Source organism: Hoplias malabaricus, chromosome 15, assembly GCF_029633855.1.
Source record: "Hoplias malabaricus isolate fHopMal1 chromosome 15, fHopMal1.hap1, whole genome shotgun sequence".
NCBI lineage: Eukaryota > Metazoa > Chordata > Actinopteri > Characiformes > Erythrinidae > Hoplias > Hoplias malabaricus.
Window position 1 is genome coordinate 26,184,405 of NC_089814.1, and position 13,535 is coordinate 26,197,939.

At 38.9% G+C, this 13,535-nt stretch overlaps 1 protein-coding gene across 1 annotated transcript; it reads right to left on the reverse strand.

The window, feature by feature from the left end:
* Window positions 1-756: 756 nt before the first annotated feature.
* liat1 (ligand of ATE1) lies at window positions 757-4,191 on the reverse strand. Its single transcript, XM_066645076.1, has 3 exons — window positions 4,054-4,191; window positions 3,594-3,781; window positions 757-3,218 (listed from the first exon to the last, which is right to left on the reverse strand). The coding sequence occupies exons 2-3, from the start codon at window positions 3,778-3,780 to the stop codon at window positions 2,842-2,844; spliced, it is 564 nt and encodes a 187-aa protein (XP_066501173.1). The 5' UTR covers window position 3,781; window positions 4,054-4,191; the 3' UTR covers window positions 757-2,841.
* Between the last annotated feature and the right edge of the window lie 9,344 nt (window positions 4,192-13,535).

Consider the following 13,535-nt stretch of genomic DNA (forward strand, 5'->3'; position numbering starts at 1 on the left):
TGTTCTTCCCTTGCACCCAGTGATTGTGTAGGCTTTTTTTTTTACCCTGTCCCAAGTTTCTTTTGTCTTTTTGAGTGTTGTAGGTAATGGTGTAGATCTGCTCTTTGTCATGCCTACATCCCAGGACTCCATTTCCCAGAACGCACCAAACAGTCACATGACTATCCACCAGTCTCACTCACCAGAATTCTAATCATGCACACCTGTTTGTATCCCTATATATACTCCATTCCCTGTATTGTTCACTGCCAAGTATTGCTGTGGTTTGTCCCAGTGTACAAAGTGGTCTCTTGAAACTAGGTCTCTGAAACGATATCCTGTTGCTTACTCCTTGTATGTTATTTCGGTTTACGTCTCTTGCCTCGTCCCTTTTGGTGTTGTTCGCATTCATCTGTACTTGGACTCTGCCTGATTTTTGACTATGCCTATCGCTTCTTCCCTGAGGTACTGTTTGCGCCCTGTGTTTGAACCTTTTTTGATTTTCGACTACTCTTTTGGATAAGCGTTAATAAACTGTTTACTGTGATCCGCAAGTGTCAGCTCTGTCTGGTCCTGACACTCTTGACATTGAGACCTATGTATCTAGCACCTCACCTTTTTTATTTTTTCTACTTTGTGCCATGATAAAACTACAATATAAGAGAACTGACAATTGGCAGTTTGTTGTGAAGTTAATTTCCAAACCATGTTATTCATAGCTATAGATGATTTTAGTGTGCTGTTATGATGGACCCATTTAGTGAACTTGTCTTTAAGAGACTTGCATGTTTCTTTGAATAGTAGCTCTGTATGACCACTTTTTATTTTTTTTTTTTTATTTTTTTTTTTCCCCAATCCTCGTTCGCTTTTGATACCCATGTCACCCACAATGCACCTGAGTCTTGCACAGTAATACTCGCTTATGACTGGAAAGTTCTCCTTCCAGTTTTGGCGCTGCTAACAACCAAACTACAGAGACTCATGACAGCAGAGAAAGGCACAGCCAATCACACTGGACATATGTGTCATGGGGAGGTATGACTTGAGTAGAGAGTTTGATTTAACCCTTTCTGTACATGTAGGTTAATGAGACTTTTACAGATCAAGTTTTTTTTTTTTTTTGAGGGGATCATATTATTGGGGACAATTCAAAATTTGGCTGGATATTGGTGACACATCACCTCTGTCCATGCCAATTCTACACCCTTGGTTGTATGCATCAAATTTACTAACAAAATACAATCAAATTAGTCTGTTAAAACTTTGGAAATCTTGTCTTTATAACTGTCTGTTTAATAAAGTTTCAAGAAAATTAACAAGTCACAGATGGTGTTTTTATTTCACTTAGTAATAAAGAAAATCCAACTTTTGAAACTCAGTAACAGCAATATGTGTAAGATGTGTTAGAACCACTTATCAGATCAAGTTTTATGGGTAACGCCATTCATCACTAAAACTAGACTGAAAGCAAAGACTGCTCTTAATGCTCAGACCAGAAATAAATATTGTAGTCTTGAGGTGTGTTCCTCAAACTAACAAATTTACAAACAAACAGAAGGCTTGTTATTTTCTCTAACAAACATTTCTTTGCAATCGATGCTTTCAAAACACCTGTTTTTAGTCAGACAATAGCAATGGATGTGAGAAAGAATACACTGTTCTGAGATAATCCTGCTGCTTTGTGAGCTTCTGAAGTGTTTGTAGACTAGGGGAGGAATTGCTCCAGGCCTGTTAGTAGAATTAAATGGCAAATTGCCACTGATTGAAAATCAAGGATTGACATGCTCACTGCAACATTGCTCATGTCACCACACAAGGGATCCAAATTAGTCAAGCTGAGGAACAATGCCTCATTGCTTCACGCATCAAATAGCAATTTAAAATAATCAATAAAATAAAAGGGCCATATTGTTAAGGTATCCCTTACCTTGTAATTGAAAGATATTTAATTATGATACAAAAAATGACTTGATATATGCAAAAGAAAAAAATGTAACTGCATTCTGTAGCCTCAGTTGTATAAGGTCTTTGATAAAGGCCAGACAATAAAATTAAACTTAACCATAAAAAAAATCATTTTAAAGTAATTATTAAATGTTCATTTTGATTTTGATGCCAGCAACACATTTAAAAACATAAAAATTGGGAAGGGGCATGTCTACCACTGTATAGCATCAGCTTTTCTTTTAACAACACTCCACAACATTGTTCTTTTAACAATGCAACACACGAACTGCTGCAGTTTTGAAAGTGAACTGTTTTCCGGATCCTGCTTGTTATAGAATTATAGTGTTTGTTTCATTTCACAATTCACCAGTTATTTCACTGGGTGGCAGGTCTGGACTAATACTAATACTACAGACAGAGTGTGCATTGGTCTTGACTTATCAAAATAAGCAAGACTTCTTAATGGAAAAGATGTCTCAATGAGAGCATGTTGCTCCAAATTCTGTATATATCATTCAGCATTAATTTCAGATGTGCAAGTCACTCATGCAATGTGCAATGCACTCCATTACATCATGGATGCTCAGCCTCTCTGAGAAGTTCTTTTTAAAATAAATCAAGTCAAGTCAAGAGCTGTTGCAAATTAACCTAACATTTTTTTAAAGCTTAACTAACAGTCTTTTCAGGCCCTGTTACAAAAATAAAAAATAATAACATGTAAATATTGTATTTGTACTATTTTCAACAAATTATAGGGTTTAAATAGTTTGCATGTGATTGCATTCTGTACATTGTCCCAGCTTTTCTGAAAACTGGATTTGTAAATCAGAGTAAGACTAGGCTATATTGTGCGGAAACTATAGAATCATGAATTAAGCAGGCAGGCAGGCAGATTTCTACAAAATACTATAAAATCTATGCTCTTGCACCTGCTTTTTTCACTCTGCCAGGTTTAGAAACATCCGGGACTGGGCCTAGACTCTTCTGGACATTTTCTAATAGTATCTGTTTAAAGGCCATGTAGCGTTTGCGGCGGTTAGCTCTGTAGACCTCCTGACGCTCAGCTTCAGCAGCAGGGTCATTTAGAACCCCTTCCCACCTTAGGCTCTCTTGTGTCTGGATGCTCACTTCTGTTTGGTCCTCCTTAGTTGGAAGGGGGTCTTCCTCTGTAACAGATGGTTTTGTTTTGCATCTCCTGTTCTTCCTGCTGCTTTTCCCTTTGGCATTGCCTTTGATTTGGTTCTGGTCACTGCTCTTCTCTGCATGTGTCCACTCTTCTGTCCGGGGTTTCTCTGGAAGACAGCAAAATACTAATTCAGACAGATTAATGCTTAATCACCTGCCACAAATTAGACTGAAAAGGTAAATTGGTAGTAGTTAAGTTACTTTGATCTTTAAGATTCATACAAAGTAAATTTTAACTTGTAAATTCATTGCTAGATTTCACCAGGCTGTGAAATGTGACATTTGAAATTTAAAAATGGCAGTTGTTTATAAGCATTGCATATATTTACATATATATCAATCAGAAAATTTAGGCCTCTGAAAGTACTTCAGTCCTGAAATGGAGGCAAATATAGTCTGGTGTCTGTACTAAAAGAAACCATAATAAAAGTATTTTTTAAAATTCAAATACTGAAAAACCAAAGTGGAAAATGTATACTAACCAGTATCATCTGAGTTGGAAGGCGTGCTGGGGTGCTCTCTTTTCTTTACCTCAGAAGTCGCTTTGTTTTTCTCTTTGGCTTTGTCTCTGTTCTTCTTTTTCCCATCTTTGGGAATGTGTTGAGCTTTCCGTGTGGAGGAATTCTCCACAGATTCACCCACTTTACTCCGGGCCCCCAAAGCCGACATGCTGAAACATACAGTCTGTTTAATGTTTAACTGAACGATAAATCACCTCATTGCTTGGGTTTAAGTTAATAGACTAAACCCACAGTTCACTAGCTATCTATATTACTGGGTACAAACAAGAAGCGAGGTTAAAGCGAGGCAGTGAGAGAACTGGATAACATTAGTAAGATAGCTAGCTAGCTACAATACTCTCTTCTAGAGTTTTTCTCCTGAGGGTAATACTAAGGGTACTGAGGCTACTCTTTGGCTTAAAAGTCACAGATAAGGTGTCACCTGACAATTTCTGAGCGTTAAAGATAACACTGCAGACATAAAGGTATGAGTGTTCAACCCTGTGTCCTGAGATGCAGTGCCGTTTAGGCGATACCGTCAGTTTTTTTTCTGAAGTGCTTCTGAGGTTGAAAATCTCTCAGGGTCGAAAGGTGCGACGCGTCTCCATGGAAACCAAGCTCCTCCTAGCTCGTATTTAGGAATAGCCTTCTTCGCTCAGATTGGCTAAAACACGGTAGCGTTACAACTACTAACCAATCACAGCGCAGGAGGCGGGACTTACTGAATACGGGCGTGAAAAAAATAACAACACGGTGGTTTAAACAGAAATGACATTAACTGCTCGTTTCGCTCCTTAACATTTTATTTTGCTCATTAACATTTTTAACAATATTAAACATTTTATTGGCTAGTGTCTTTCAACAGAAGTCATGGTGGATGGGTATATTCAGGTATAAAGAATAGTAGAGAAGCTTTGGAAGGACAATATGCTAAGATAAAGATTGCTAAATTACATCACTATATTGTTTGTTAATAAAAGTACTCGTACTAAGCATATATATACTGATAACTTAGTACGGGTACTTTTACAGGTGAAGGTCAAGAGGAGGAAGCTGGGGAAGGAAACACAGGGGAGTAACATAAGCTTAGGAAGGCTAAAAAGGTCCTGCCATATTCTGAATCAGTTGCAAGGGCTTGAGGGTTCTCATGGGAAGATCAGCCAGGACCCTTTGAACTAAATTATATTTACATATCTTTTGCAACAGAGATGTGACATTTTTTCCCTCATATATGTTTAAATTATGCGAAGTACAGCCTAAGTCATGCAGTAACTCAATAAACATATAAACCCTGTTGAGAATATTTGTAAATGCAATAAAGGAAGAATCTTTCAAAATTCCATTAACTTTTATTTAACTGACAAAAGTAAAAGAATAATAATTTTCAATATTTTGATTTACCTACTTGATTGTATTTTGTAAAGAAAATATGTGACCTTCGAGCCATCAAATGGCACTGCATGAGAAACTGTCATGCTATTGTAAGAAATATAGCCACAGGAGCTCAGGAGTACTTCAGAAAAATATAATTGTAACCTAAAACTCTATCATCCAAAAAGAAAGTCAAAGCCACTGAGTTCTTTGAGCACAAAGTCATCTCACGTGGTCCAATAAGCAGTTGAATATGCACTGCTGTGGTCAGATGTGTTTCAGGTTGTTTAGGGGGAAAAATGAATATTGAGTTTATTGTGCCAAAGACAAAAATGACCACCCAAACTGTTATCAGCGAAAGGTGTAATCATGGTGTCAAGGGCACACCAGTTCCAACTGCTATTGTATTTATATATACATTTATATATATTTAAAAATGTATTGCTTTCTATTGTTCTGGCAGCTTGCCCTGTTGCCTCCTCCAGGGTGTGTTCCTGCCTTGCACCCAATGATTCCAGGTAGGCTGCGACCCTGAACTGTATAAGTAGTTACAGAAAATGAATGAATGAAAGAAAGAATGAATGTTCTGGCAGCTAGGTTTTGTGTTTGTAAATTTTTTTTAAATCAAACACAATTCAATATTTGTGAGATATGTGCTTCCAAAAATAAATAAAACCCCCTTATTACAAAGACTGTTGCATGTACAGTTATGGGCATTCACTCTTACATTTTAGTTTTACTGTTATTGGTGAGGATTGGCTACTCAAAGGTGTCCATATGTGTGATAGTGTGAGTGAATGTGTGAGTGTGTGTCGTCCAATGAAAGAGTGGGGCACCCATGGTGTGTTCCTGCATTGTGCCCAGCGATTCCAGCTCCTGACCCACCATGACCCTGAACTGGATAAGCAGACAATGAATGAATTAATGAACTCATTTAACATAGCTACAGTATAATGAAAATAGGCACTTTTTTAAATATATCCACATACACAACAGTCTGGCCCAGCTTATAGACTTTTTAGTTGTAAAATATATTTCAGGCTGGAATAATTTTTCGACTGAAGGACAGCAAATCAGAACAAAGGTCAGTTAAATACCATGTATAAGCTGTAAAGGCACACTAACAACACAACCTGCATATTATTTTTCAAGGAAACATCCAGATTAGTCATTTTGTTTTCAGTTCCTTCAGCTAGAGTATCATCTTATATTTAATCTCCTCAGAAATTACTGAAAAATTAATAATTATTACTTAATATTTTTTACTGAAAATTATGTAAATTAAATGTGGGGTGTAGCTTTGTTTTGCAGTTTAAAACATAAAGAGCCTTTGCTACTTGACATGACCTTTCACCTATTTTTTGATAAAAATAAACAAATAAAATATGAAAAATCTATAAGTCCTTTAACATAACACCTGATCTTGGCTCGGAAACAGACCCTAAACTTAGAACATGATCATCACTCTGCTGGAATTTGTGCCAGGATGCCAAATATAGCAGCAGGTATAAAGGTTACAGATGGGCCTACGGCTATCATAAAACTAAGGAGGCAAAGAGCATAACAGAAGCCTGAAATTATGACGTGGAGGTTTATTAACATACACATTTCACCTCAAATATCTGAAAATGAAAAAAGAAATTAAAGAAAAAATATAATAAATTAAAAAAATATATTAAGTTAGAATTTTTTTCCAGCTACCCATTCATATGTGTGTCTTTCTACATTACACATTCACAGGGGTGTCTTTCTACATTAAATTAAAAGTAATGATGTGATCATATCTAAGCTTAGCCACTACATGGAGTGTCCTTTGCTGCCAAATCCTGTGTAAGCAGAGAGGGGGGAAGACATTGGGGGTCCAAGCCTGCAGGGAATCCAAGGCAAAGGCACAGGCTATTTTTATCCTATCTGAGTTTTGTATGGGGATGCCCCCAATTCAGTTGACCCATCTATGTTCTACAAAAGTGTAGATGCAAGTTTGGAACACTTTACAGAAAAAAAATGTATTCAATTTCTGAAAAAGATTGAAGCTATATATATAGATATGGGGCGGCACAGCAGGTAGTGTCGCAGTCACACAGCTACAGGGACCTGGAGGTTGTGGGTTTGATTCCCGCTCCGGGTGACTGTCTGTGAGGAGTTGGTGTTTTCTCCCCGTGTTCGCGTGGGTTTCCTCCGGGTGCTCCGGTTTCCTCCCACAGTCCAAAAACACATGTTGGTAGGTGGATTGGTGACTCACACGTTGATGTGTGTGTGTGTGTGTGTGTGTGTGTGTGTCTGTCTGTCTGTCTGTGTTGCCCTGTGAAGGACTGGCGCCCTCTCCAGGGTGTATTCCTGCCTTGCACTCAATGATTCCAGGTAGGCTCTGGACCCACCGCAACCCTAAATTGAATAAGCGGTTACAGATAATGAATATATATATCTCACTGCAGCACTGAGAATGATTCAAATCGTACCTGTTTAGTGGGGTTCCTGACTATTAAAGAGCAGAGTGAGAAAGAGATAAGAAAGTATGCAGAGAAACAGATGGACTACTGTCTGTAATTGTAGAACTACAAAATGTGTTCTGTATGGTCAGTGGAACTGTTAAAATGGACAATGAGCATAGATACAAAGTAGGTGTTCCTACAGTGATCATTCAGTACACACACACAGACACACACACGCGTGCAGGAGGAAAGTTCTCTGTCATGGCCTAAAGACCTCAAAAATAATATAAAATATCTAGCTTTTTACTTGAGGTCTTCAAACCATGACAGAGAACTTTCCTGTTGGAAAACTAAGGCGTCTCATTGGGTAGAAGTGAGCCGTCATGGAAAATTACGGGTAATAATTGGGTCTAAAATCGTTGCACCGCCCCATTTCCACGGAGAGGATGATTTCTATTGGCCGAGCTCGGCGTCAATCAGTGGCGATTGCGCTCCGTCGTCACTCGTAACCTTTGACGTTGGAGAGTACCATTAGCCAGCTGTTACAAATCGCGTCACTCTCGCCAGCTGATCGGAGACACCGGCAAGAGTGAGACACAGCGCGGAGAGAGGACACCCAGCCTTCATGCGAGGTGAGCGTCCTTTGAAAAGGTGAAAAGAACTTATGAATCTGAGTTTGGAGCTCGTTTAATCCTCAGCTTATGAGTTTGTTAGAGGAGAACCCTTCTTTGCCTCTGGGTAAGGCGAGGCTTTTTAACCTAGTCTGAACCGAGCCGATACACGAGGTGGGGCGTTGGTTATAGAAGAAAAAAAGACGACCAAGAAGCAGACTCTTAATAAAACACAAGAGTCCGGGGCCTCGGTTTGAAAACATTCATGAGCACAAACACCATATGTGAACATTCAGGTTTGAGGCGGGGTATCTAAAAATGTGAATTTGTCAAGAAAATATTATGTACATGGAGTAGTCCCAGTATAATAGACAATAAATACGATACATTACGGCACGCGTTTCGAGAACATATGTTGCTTTTATATATGAGCGGCAGAACTGTTAGATTTAGATTAAAATTCAAGTTCGTTTTTATAAAACGAGGCCCAGAGCTCGTTTACAGCGAAGGTAAAATTGCAAACCATCGAGTATCTTTAACTAGTTAGAAAACAATCTGATAATCATTACATAATCTTCATTCTGCCACAGTGACCAAACTTAGAAACGGGCTGGAGAGAGAGGGCGCAAAGCAAACCTTTCTCAGCCCTGTGAGCAGTGCCGAGGACAAACTACCGTTAATGCTGATACGTTCTCTTTCTCATAATCTCTCTCTCTCTCTCGACGTGGTATAACATAACTGAGTCGTGACTGAGACAAAGTTAACGCCACTGCACACTTGCCAACGTGTCTGTTTCCTGATTTGGTTTAAAGAGAACAGGCTGAGGACGTCCTTGTGTAATTTTCTCAGTTTTACTCCGTGTGCCGGGGAAGAATGCCATTTTGTCAGTTCTGCCTCGATGCCCGGCCCTAACTCTATTTCCAGACCGTACGAAATGTAGTGATACCGTTAGCTTAAAATGTCGTTTGCTAATGTGTAACCGTTACAAACTCAGAGCGGCGCTCGAGCGCGTGATTCCTGCCAAATGGAGATTATGGGCGTCAGGTCAAAACTCAAATGTTCCTTCGTGGCAAAGTTTACGCTAAATATTCCTGTAGCCACTGGAAATGTCATGTTTCTTCACAGTTCACAGTTCTTTCCTCTTCCTACACCTTTTTCCAATTCGTTTCAAACTGTTTACTCGCAGATTCAGATGCTGAAAATCCAAAATGTTTTTCTGCCACGTCCCAAAAGACTTGCCTGTTGTTCCAAAGTTAAGCTTAAACTAAATCTTGCTAACTGTGCTTCTCTTGGCTCGAAGCAGTTCTCAACTGCGGAGAAAGGGAGACATTCCTGAAGACCACGCCCTGCTACATGTAGAGCTCGCAAGATCCACTGGGAGATGCAGCTGTATCAACCTCTGTAACAGCTAGGAATGGGCGATGCCACTCATTAATGTTTTGATCTAACCACAAGTAATTTCAAGGCTGAGCTCTTTAAAACCTATACTGATACTTTAAAAAGTGTCCTTGTGGATGTGAGGTGTCCTGTTTCATTTCTACAGTCAGAACCAGTAAAAATGTAGATGCGCTATATAAAAATGAATTTGAAAGCATATGCATTGTGTTAAACTGACACACAAACTACTTTAGGAAAATAACTCCATCTGATCTGCTGTTATTGAACACAGTTAGTTTTATGCAGATGTCTGTGCCTTTGTGGGGAATATGTTTGCACCTTTTGTGTATATGGAGGTGTATTTAATTTCCTGTTTAAGGAATACAATGTCAGTACTTGCATGTAAAGATCTATTCTCAAAAACAAAAAAGTAAAGATCTAAAATATTCATGTGTCAGTTATCCCATGCCTAAAAACTTAATTACTCAACAGGTCAAAAGCTTTTAAAATACTTACAAGTTTTAAATTGCAATTGGTTTAAAAGCCCCTTTATTCAAATTTTTTATAGCTTATCTCTCAGATTAAAACAAAAATGAAGTAACTTAGCCAAAGATTTCACAACTGTGCTCCAAGCTGATAAATCCTATCTCTCATTTTGTAGATGTTCTTGGTTACAGGGCACTTTACTGCTTTGCCCTAGCTCTATAAACCTAGCCGTGTCCATCCGGTCACCAGACTGAGTCACCTGGTATTAGTCAGTTGCCCCAGCTTCACCTCACATAGTAGCTAGTGAACCTAAGTAGGAACAGGTGGCTCAGATTTTTGCCAAGAACAACCTGTGCTTGGGAAGGAAGTTTTTAATCGACAATCCACTTAATCTAATAGGTAAAGGGAAAAGGGACTATGCACTCATTTGTTTCTCAATAATGGGTATGTACCCTGAAATGTGAATACAACAATCTAAGATCAACTTTTGACTCAGTCACTCAAAGCACCATTAGGTGAGTGTCAGTAGACGTGATCCTCCTCTGTGCAAAGGGGAGATGCCTTTTTGAAATGAACAGCATAACTGTGGCCCTGCCAGGGCATTAGCATATTCTGCCTTTGCCTTCCTCCGCAGAGTCCATGATGGGTCAACGCTCAGTCACGTCCCTGCTCTGATTCAGCCTCTGGCAAGCTGATGCTGTGATCTTCCTCAAACTGCAAAGATTGATGGAGACATCTTGGCCCCCCTCCATTTCTCTGCCCCTTCACTGGCTCCTTCCCATTGCTTGCTCATTCTATCATTCCTTCACTCTCTCACTCCCTCACCCCCTCATGTCTGAAGCGGCAGCAGGAGGCCATAGTTCAGGGCGTGCCCATGGTTGGTGACTAACTGAAATATAGGCTTGAGCCAAGAGTTCTTCCAATGCACCCATTAAAAAAATTTTTTTTTCTCAAATGTCCTGTGAGCTTCATCATATCTGGCAGCAAAAGAGTTTTCTATTAGCATTTAGCAGCTAGCTGCCTGACCTGAATGTTTCCTCTTTCAATTTCAGCATTGCAGTTTGCACACAGCCATATGCCAGACCAGATCAATAGATCGACTGGTGACAGGAGCAGTGGGACGGAAGGGCACAGTTCAGATACGCAAGCCTTTTCAGTTTATTCTCTGACGTAAGGTTTGTGCGGCTTTGTACACCGCTGATGTGCTGGCCTTTTATTTATCAAATTGTAACTTTAGATGACCCTGTAATTATAGCTTTTAACATATCTATGGAGTTTTCAAACAGCAAAATAAGACTAATGGCTTCTCTGCATCAGCTGGGCAGGAACACTTATCAATCAAAGCCCTATTAGGAGACAGTCAGTCTATAGAAAGAGTATGCCTTATTTTTATAAACATTTTTTTATAAGTCTGAGATTTGTAGAGCAAAAAAGCATGATGGCTTGTCTGGCAGCCTCGCTGACGCAGCCAGCCTTACCTTGTCCTGTGGCCTTCCTCTGCCTGCCTGCTGATTCATGTCTGTGCTAGCTTCAGAGGAAAAGGAGGGGGGGAGGGGCAGCTATACAAAGTAGAGAAAGTAGAGCGAGAGGATGGTAGATCATTACCAAATGTACCATCGAAGAGGAAATAAGTTGGGGGCAGGGAAGGCGAATGACCTGGCATGGGCTTTCTGTGTAACATGATTCAGCAGATCTAATTTGTTTTCTTTGATGGACTGATTAATGTGCTTTCACAGGCACAACACATTGGATCAGGATGTCCTGTGCTGCATCATAACCACTATACAGTTATAGAAAATTTTGAATGTAATGTGAGATGGCAGTATTGACAAAATGCAAAGATTTTTTTAAAAATGATTATTATTTATTTTTTGTGCACTGGAGAAAAACTGTCAGAATCTGTCCAACTATTTCCCCAGAGCTTCATCGTAACAGCAAGATAACCTAAAGGAGTAGTCCGGGGTTATTTTAAGAGATCTTAATCTGCTGTATCTGCAGCATATGATTTATAACCATGGATAACAATTTGAATATTATTTGTAATTACCCATAAAACAACAAAAAAAAAATGCTGTAGACTAGTTCACAGATAACAAGCCAGTGGGTAGTAGATTCTATTAACTGCATGTTCGTTTTTTTTTTTAAACATATTTATTCATAACATGATTATAGAATGAACACTAGATTTAGCGGTTAAATATTAGCTCAATAAACACTGTATTATTCCTTTAATATGACGTGAAACTATTTCAAACCTGAATGTCTTCATTCTTTGTGGAGGGATGTGTGGTTCGAGAAGTGAGAGGAAAGGTGAGGGTGCAAAAGAGGTGAGCAAAGTGCTGAAAATCTGTTGCAAGTTCCAGACTTGAACCCAAGCACTGAACTAACAGTGAGTTTAAGGAATTTCTAGCATGTGTTGGAGGAATCCCAGGAATGCAGGGCATTTCAGATCTAGTCCTTCGTCTCAGTGAAAGGAAAGACGGACTTTGTACAGGACTTTGAGAGCTTTGCATTGGCATACAGTTTTTGGCTTTTGTTCAATTCTTAATAATAGTTAAATTGCTTTTATATAATTCTGTCCCAAGAGTAGCATACGTGGAATAGGTTCTCAGAGGGCAGAGGTCATATTAAGTGTGTGCAAAGTTGATTCATATGTTTCAGCTACTCCACAGAAATCTGGAGTTTCAAGTTCTGTTTTTAGTCAGTTTACAGGAATTTGGTGCAAGTTATTTTATTATATAGTCGATTTCAAGGAATGAACGGCTATTGGTATTTTGGGTTGTTGCCTGTGCCCTGACACTGGGTCTCAAACTGAGGAAGCTAAAGTGTGTGTGTGTGCTCACTGCCCTAAGCACCCAGGGAGGTTTTGGAGGTTGCCTTGCTGTGAATGTTGCGGGAGGAGATTCCACACTCCCATATGTTCTACCGGTTCATGGGATCAAACCTGCGATGCTTCAGTCCCAAAATTTCTTATCTAATATATAGGCCATGGTTGTCCCATTTTTAAGAGGAGTGTTCATAAGTTCTTGGTATGGATATAATCTGCTAATCCTGTATGTACTTTTACTTTCTGAATGTGTATAAAGAAAACATGAACTCATTTCTATCTTTAGTATTGTTGCAATCGCTATAGAAATGAAATCTTTGAGTAACATGTTGATGAAAATTGTTCGTGTGTGAGACTTAATTTAAAGACATTAGTCCTCCACCCTATAGCCTGGACTACAGCCTGTGACTTATACTTGTTCTCAAATCTGAAGAAAGGTCTCGGTGAAAGGCACATTTCTGATGATTCTGAAATGATACATTTTAGAGTAAAGATAAATGCATTTCAATTTTCCAGGGGATTGAAAGATAATTGCTAGATCTAATAAATGTCTAGAAATTGAGGGTGATTGCATAGAAAAAATATAATACTTGTCTTTGCAAGGTACTTTTTAAAGACATTTCGGTAAACTTGTTTTTTCAGAGTTCACAAAAAATGCATTGTTATTATTGACACAATTTATTCATAATTTTATCATGGATTTGTAATACAAACTACTCCCTATGGCAATTTCCATTTTAAATATTTCCTTCACAAATTATTTTGAATCGAGCCACATACTGCATTCTACAGAATCCCCTGAATCACTCTTCCATTTATG

What these genes read in the sequence shown, in the direction of transcription:
- liat1 (XM_066645076.1), bottom strand. Translation starts at nt 3,780, where the DNA reads ATGTCGGCTTTGGGGGCCCGGAGTAAAGTGGGTGAATCTGTGGAGAAT. An exon ending in TTCCAACTCAGATGATACTG is followed by an intron (nt 3,219 to 3,593) that starts GTTAGTATACAT and finishes GCTGTCTTCCAG; the next exon opens with AGAAACCCCGGACAGAAGAG.